The following is a 7,614-nucleotide window of genomic DNA, read 5'->3' on the forward strand; positions in this document are numbered from 1 at the left end:
TAAGACTGCCCCTTGTTTCCCTTTACTTGGAATTTGATTTCTTCAATGTATGACATGGCCTTTCACTTTAATACTGCTTGGAATGTTTTGTATTTGTTTGTATACCAGGAAATTAAAAAAAAAAATGTTTTTGATTAAAGATTAAAAGGCTTAATACCGGGCGGCGAAGGGCCCAGCACTCACCACTTTCTAGTTATCTCTGACAGGTCGAAGGCAAGCCAGGGGGAGATTATATTCTTTGCCTCTCTCTGTGTGTTAGTGTCTGTCCACATCTAATCTCGCAAACCATTAGACAGATCAGTGCCAAATTTATTGTGGACACTGCCAGCAGGCCAAGAAAGCCAATCCCTGAATATTCTTCAAATCCGAACAGCTTTTTGTCTGAATATGGCAGAACTCAGAATCACAGAATATTTTTCATATATTTGTGAATATTCCTCCCATTTTCGGAAGTGTGACAGATCTCAGTTCCACCACCACCCCCGCCTCCATATTTAGACAAGACATCATTAATAAAGTCATCAATATGAGATTCTCAGGTGAAATATGCACTCTGTTTACCACTTTCTAGTATTCATGTTTTATTGCATCACTTGCAAAACTTAAAAGGCAGTTGCTACTGGTCAGTACACTGTCAATGAATGATCAGAAGGACTCAAAGAAAAAAGTCGACACGTAACCGTTTGAAGACACTTTTTCTGTGAATTCAAATCCGCCATCTTTGAACTTCCGGTCCCAAGAAGACAACCGGAAACGACTTCTATTGGCTGCAACCGCAACAAGGTCTTAACAAGGTCTTAACTCGGTAGAACCAGTAGAAGCCCTAGAAACATACCCTACTTTATCGTTAATTAAAACAATTAATGGGAGCATAATTTCTTAAATGCATATCATGGTAATTGAAAGAAGACTTTAAACTAGCGACTGAAAGCATAAAGTATTTATGACAATGTTTATTACGGTAATAAAATCAAGTGTAAAGTCCGGCCAAAAACCCATTTGCTTGAATAGAGAGTTATTGCTTCTGCAACCAGCAGGGGGGAAATCATCAATCAAAAAATAGCTAAACTAGTGGCTATTCATATGAACTGTCACTTCCTACATGGCTTCACACTGGTGTCTTCACTATGACTGAAACGTTTGTCACAACTGTTTACAGTGGAAAGGATTTTCTCTACCGTGGAGATGTTGGTGTTTCTTAAGGTGATCTAAGCGAATTAAACTCTTGTCACACTGTTTACTGTGGAAAGATTTTTCTCCTGTGTAGATACGCTGGTGTGTTGTCAGATTACTTAATACGCTGAAACTCTTGTCACATTGTTTACAGTGGAAAGGTTTTTCTCCAGTGTGGACACACAGGTGTCTGTTTAGAGTACTTTACCATTGTAAACCACTATGGACCCATTTTTATGGGTCTCGGGTAGGCTAAATACCCCCTTTTTTCGTTTTTTTCAAAGCAATTTCATCGATAAAAAAAATAAGAGATTTTTTTTTCTTTTTAGCAGTGAAAATAGCCGATCTGCTATTTTTACTAGTTTGGGTCCCGGGAGACGTCAAATTTCAGTTTTGGGTCTCGAGCTAAAACGTTTGGGAACCACTGACTTAAAAGGATATTTCACTTTAAAAAAAATACTTTTTATCATCGACTCAGGCTTTTGTGTGCCCCCCAGACAGTTTTTAAGTTGCTTGATTCAGTATTTAGATATTTGATATTATCTTATCTTATCTTACTACTATATAATTGACAAAAGCTCCGAAAGTTCATGCGGGATTCGCAAGCACAGGATCACTCCACATGCCTCCAAGACCCGCCACAGACTGTTGATCAGAGCTATGGCTATGTTTTAGGCATCTTACCCCACCTCAATCAGTGATCAGACTCTCGGCTTAATTGATTCTCTGATTTGCCTATCAGACCCTCAGCCTGATCTGGCAGGTTGCCATAGCAACCAGATACAGGAAGTCTGACCTCTTTATCACATGACCGAGGTTGGGAGGTTGGGACTAGAGGTTAGGGCCGCAAAGCAAAGCGGGGAGGGAGGAGAGGAGAGGAGAGGAGCAGAGAGGAGAGGAGAGGCCAGAGGGGCCGGACTTCGCATGACGTGTGTGCAGAGTGACTAGGCCAGTGCTGTCTGGACGGATCGGGCCTAGATGTGAGGGCCGCACATCTAGTTCATTTAATTAGACACGCCCCCTTCCTATACAAACCCATTACAACTTCAAACTCCAGTTGTAACGCGTTAGATTAATAGAAAACACCCGTCCTTGGTTCTGGTGACTCATCCTGCCCTCCTAATACGTGAGTGGACCGTGTTTCTTCGATTATTTTCTTCATTTAATTTTGTTATTGTATTTAATTTTTGCCAGACCCAGGGGGACCAGGGGGTCCATGAACCAAATGGACCCGTAAGGGTCCATTTGGTTCCATTTGTATAAACTCAGAGTTATGGGGGTCCTTGAAATTAAAAGGTTTGAGAACCACTGTGCTACACTAAATGGAACAGAGCCTTCATTAGAATCATTGGTAACACCTGTGAAGGAAGTAAGGAAGAGGCCCAATTTCTTTCCAATATGGCTGCTGTGCATAGAGCCTATTAACAGCTTCACACATGCCGCTTCAACCGATTGCGTATCTCTGTGTCTCATTCAGCTTTAGGTTCTTCTTCCTTGCGAGCGCGTGAGGACATGAGTCTGAAGAAGAGCGCGGGCCACAGCGTGCGGAGGTAGACGGCGAGGGTGGGCAGCGCCGCGGCCAGCAGGACATCTTTGCTCCTCTGGCGGACGGCCTTCAGAACTGCCCGGGCCATGTCGCCGGGGTCTCGGCCCGTCACCGTGGTCTCGTCTAAAACTCCATACTTGGAGCCGTCCCCCGTGACGGCATTGAGCGAAAGGTTGGTTCGGATGTAACCGGGGCTGATGACGGTCACCGGGACCCCGTAGCGCTCTACCTCTGCTCTCAAGCAGTCAAAGTAGGCCTGGGTGGCATGCTTGGAGGCGGCATACGCTGATCTGTAAGGAATAGCTATTTTCCCCTGAACACTGCTGATGACCACGATATGGCCACTGCCACGGCAAACCATGGAGGGCAGGATGGCTTGTGTAAGAGCGACTGGCCCAAAGTGATTTGTATCCATGACGTTCCGCTGCACCGACAGATGCGTCTCGAGGATGCTGCCCCGGTAACTGATGCCGGCATTATTGACGAGGACGTCCACCTGGCCGTAACACCTCAACACCTCTTCTGCTGCGCTCTGCACTGCGTCGGTGTCAGCCAGGTCAAAGGTCACCACGCAGGGGGTGTGCGTCTGCCGTCGCCGAATGTCTGACAGGCTTTCTGCAAGTTCCTGGACCACTGCCTGTAGCCGGATGGCATCTCGTCCACAGAGTATCAGTCGAGCTCCTGCGGCGTGGAAGACCCGTGCGCACTCTTTCCCCAGGCCAGAGCTGGCTCCTGTGACGACCACTACAGCATCCTGGATAGTAGCTCCCGCTCGGAGATGGACGAGCATACGATAAAGAAGCAAAACGCCGACGCTGCCTAAGACCAAAGGCAACATGCCGCCTGCTGCCATCACACGCTCCATGAACCGTGGCCCCGCCCCCGTTACGACACACAACCTATCCAGAACAGAATAAGGTTAATAATACTAGCAACAGAAATATGTTATAAGCTAAGAAGCCAAAAACAGGAGGTGCTGGCCACGGCAGGTAACAGTGTTGACAAAGGATGAGGCCACACAGCTCTTAGCCACGATGCAAAAAGTTTATTAAAAAGAAACGCTTCGACAGCAAAGTCTTCCTCAGGGTTTTGGGTTAGCTAGCCAACACTAAATAGCCTGTAGAAGTCACCAACAGCCCACTTGAGTTGTTGTGGTGGTGGTGGTGGTGGTGGTACACTGAGGTCCAAGTCCAGTCTATCATTTCTAATTTAGGAGACATTGACAATGCCTCTCAGCCAATAAACATACAAGGAACTGTGACATCACTGTGATTTGTGATATTACCACCTACATAAAAGAGAGACAGTCAGTGCAAGACATTCAGTTAGTGTGAGTTAAGTGTTTGTTTCATATAACAAATATTCTAGATTCTCTTACGGCTGCTCACAGTAGTCACTCAAATTGCTAAAACATGCAGATCTTCGTCAAGACGCTCACTGGCAAGACCATCACCCTGGAGGTTGAACCAAGTGATAACATTGAGAATGTCAAGGCCAAAATACAGGATAAAGAAGGCATTCCCCCCGACCAGCAAAGGCTCATCTTTGCTGGAAAGCAACTCGAAGACGGTCGCACCCTTTCTGATTACAACATCCAGAAAGAATCAACCCTCCACCTTGTGCTGCGTCTGAGGGGAGGAATGCAGATCTTCGTCAAGACGCTCACTGGCAAGACCATCACCCTGGAGGTTGAACCAAGTGATAACATTGAGAATGTCAAGGCCAAAATACAGGATAAAGAAGGCATTCCCCCCGACCAGCAAAGGCTCATCTTTGCTGGAAAGCAACTCGAAGACGGACGCACCCTTTCTGATTACAACATCCAGAAAGAATCAACCCTCCACCTCGTGCTGCGTCTAAGGGGAGGAATGCAGATTTTCGTCAAGACGCTCACTGGCAAGACCATCACCCTGGAGGTTGAACCAAGTGATAATATTGAGAATGTCAAGGCCAAAATACAGGATAAAGAAGGCATTCCCCCCGACCAGCAAAGGCTCATCTTTGCTGGAAAGCAACTCGAAGACGGTCGCACCCTTTCTGATTACAACATCCAGAAAGAATCAACCCTCCACCTCGTGCTGCGTCTGAGGGGAGGAATGCAGATCTTCGTCAAGACGCTCACTGGCAAGACCATCACCCTGGAGGTTGAACCGAGTGATAACATTGAGAACGTCAAGGCGAAGATACAGGATAAAGAAGGAATTCCCCCCGACCAGCAAAGGCTCATCTTTGCTGGAAAGCAACTCGAAGACGGTCGCACCCTGTCTGACTACAACATCCAGAAAGAATCTACCCTCCACCTTGTGCTGCGTCTGAGGGGAGGGCAGTAAATGATTCCATAATTCTAAATAAATTGCCAATAATATATCGACCAAATAAATCAAATAAAATGAATACAAATACATCAGCTGGCCATCTAGGCAAGAGGTTTGAGATCCATGTGAATCAGAGGATGTAAATTGTATTCTAAAACATAAAAATACATAAAAAGGGGCGGATGGGGTGGTTCACTGAGTAAGAGCGCATATCATGATATATGCAGTCAAGTACCTCAAACCGGGGTCAGCTGCGGGGAAGGACTATAGCTCTTACTCAGTGACCCACTGTGTCCAATGATAAAAATAATAAAAACATTGTCTCTCAAAGTCCAACCCTACGTCCTCGTCGTGAGAGGTGGAAGCAGGTAATGCTGACTAACAGGGCTCTGGTACAACTAGGCTAATCACATGTGCAGTGGATGATCCCACTCTTGCACAAAATGCAATCCCTAAAGTGTGGGAGTGAGTGAGTGAGTGGGCAGTAGGTCAGATCTATCTCCATATCTGTCCCTCTGTCTGTGTCCCTTTTATGCCCATACAGTATATGGAGATCTCCGTATCTGTCTTTCCGTCTGTCTGTGTATCCTTTATGCCCAAATATGGAGATTCTGATGTCATCAATATTGATATCATAGTACTGACTCGCCGTGCGTATCACAGAGGACCCGAGGGCGTGATGCGCCCAGTGGAAAGTCCGTCAGAACAGCGGATCTAAAACACAAATCCGCAAATCCCCATATACAGTATGGAGTACGCTGATGTCAACAGGTACAAATAGTTCCAAACATTACAACCTACAATTTAGGCATTTAGCAGACGCTCTTATCCTGAGCGACTTACAATAAGCAAGGTAAACGCATACATGGAGAGAGACAGTGTAGTGCCTCAGTAAACAAGTAAAACAAGAACATTAGTCTAAATAATGTACTATATATATCAAAACTAGAACAAGTGCTCCTTGGAGCACTGCCAGACCCCTAGTGGTTGAGGAGAGGAGCCGAGAGGAGAGGAGAGGCCAGAGGGGCCGGACTTGTGCGCATGACGTGTGTGCAGAGTGACTAGGCCAGTGCTGTCTGGACGGATCGGGCCTAAATGTGAGGGCCCTGACATCTAGTTCATTTAATTAGACACGCCCCCTTCCTATACAAACCCATTACAACTTCAAACTCCAGTTGTAACGCGTTAGATTAATAGAAAACACCTGTCCTTGGTTCTGGTGACTCATCCTGCCCTCCTAATACGTGAGTGGACCGTGTTTTTTCGATATTTTTTTTCATTTATTTTATTTAATTTTGTTATTGTATTTGATTTTTGCCAGACCCAGGGGGACCAGGGGGTCCATGAACCAAATGGACCCGTAAGGGTCCATTTGGTTCCATTTGTATAAACTCAGAGTTATGGGGGTCCTTGAAATTAAAAGGTTTGAGAACCACTGTGCTACACTAAATGGAACAGAGCCTTCATTAGAATCATTGGTAACACCTGTGAAGGAAGTAAGGAAGAGGCCCAATTTCTTTCCAATATGGCTGCTGTGCATAGAGCCTATTAAGAGAAAGACGAGAAATCTCGTCAAGGGCAGTCAAAGAGTTCACAGCTTCACACATGCCGCTTCAACCGCTTGCGTATCTCTGTGTCTCATTCAGCTTTAGGTTCTTCTTCCTTGCGAGCGCGTGAGGACATGAGTCTGAAGAAGAGCGCGGGCCACAGCGTGCGGAGGTAGACGGCGAGGGTGGGCAGCGCCGCGGCCAGCAGGACATCTTTGCTCCTCTGGCGGACGGCCTTCAGAACTGCCCGGGCCATGTTGCCGGGGTCTCGGCCCGTCACCGTGGTCTCGTCTAAAACTCCATACTTGGAGCCGTCCCCTGTGACGGCATTGAGCGAAAGGTTGGTTCGGATGTAACCGGGGCTGATGACGGTCACCGGGACCCCGTAGCGCTCTACCTCTGCTCTCAAGCAGTCAAAGTAGGCCTGGGTGGCATGCTTGGAGGCGGCATACGCTGATCTGTAAGGAATAGCTATTTTCCCCTGAACACTGCTGATGACCACGATATGGCCACTGCCACGGCAAACCATGGAGGGCAGGATGGCTTGTGTAAGAGCGACTGGCCCAAAGTGATTTGTATCCATGACGTTCCGCTGCACCGACAGATGCGTCTCGAGGATGCTGCCACGGTAACTGATGCCGGCATTATTGACGAGGACGTCCACCTGGCCGTAACACCTCAACACCTCTTCTGCTGCGCTCTGCACTGCGTCGGTGTCAGCCAGGTCAAAGGTCACCACGCAGGGGGTGTGCGTCTGCCGTCGCCGAATGTCTGACAGGCTTTCTGCAAGTTCCTGGACCACTGCCTGTAGCCGGGTGGCATCTCGTCCACAGAGTATCAGTCGAGCTCCTGCGGCGTGGAAGACCCGTGCGCACTCTTTCCCCAGGCCAGAGCTGGCTCCTGTGACGACCACTACAGCATCCTGGATAGTAGCTCCCGCTCGGAGATGGACGAGCATACGATAAAGAAGCAAAACGCAGACGCTGCCTAAGACCAAAGGCAACATGCCGCCTGCTGCCATCACACGCTCCAT

The 7,614-nt window shown here is 47.4% G+C and overlaps 2 protein-coding genes across 2 annotated transcripts; both read right to left on the reverse strand.

Annotated features, from left to right (window-relative positions):
* Positions 1–2,642: 2,642 nt before the first annotated feature.
* Positions 2,643–3,584, reverse strand: LOC308084018 (dehydrogenase/reductase SDR family member 7B-like; the record flags this gene model as incomplete). Its single annotated transcript, XM_080426484.1, has 1 exon — positions 2,643–3,584. One exon carries the CDS (start codon positions 3,582–3,584, stop codon positions 2,643–2,645), a length of 942 nt encoding a protein of 313 aa, XP_080282610.1.
* A 3,088-nt stretch (positions 3,585–6,672) lies between these two features.
* On the reverse strand, positions 6,673–7,614 carry LOC308083886 (dehydrogenase/reductase SDR family member 7B-like; the record flags this gene model as incomplete). Its single annotated transcript, XM_080426300.1, has 1 exon — positions 6,673–7,614. One exon carries the CDS (start codon positions 7,612–7,614, stop codon positions 6,673–6,675), a length of 942 nt encoding a protein of 313 aa, XP_080282426.1.

Source organism: Gymnoscopelus braueri, assembly GCF_963280865.1.
Source record: "Gymnoscopelus braueri genome assembly, chromosome: 4".
Classification (NCBI taxonomy): domain Eukaryota; kingdom Metazoa; phylum Chordata; class Actinopteri; order Myctophiformes; family Myctophidae; genus Gymnoscopelus; species Gymnoscopelus braueri.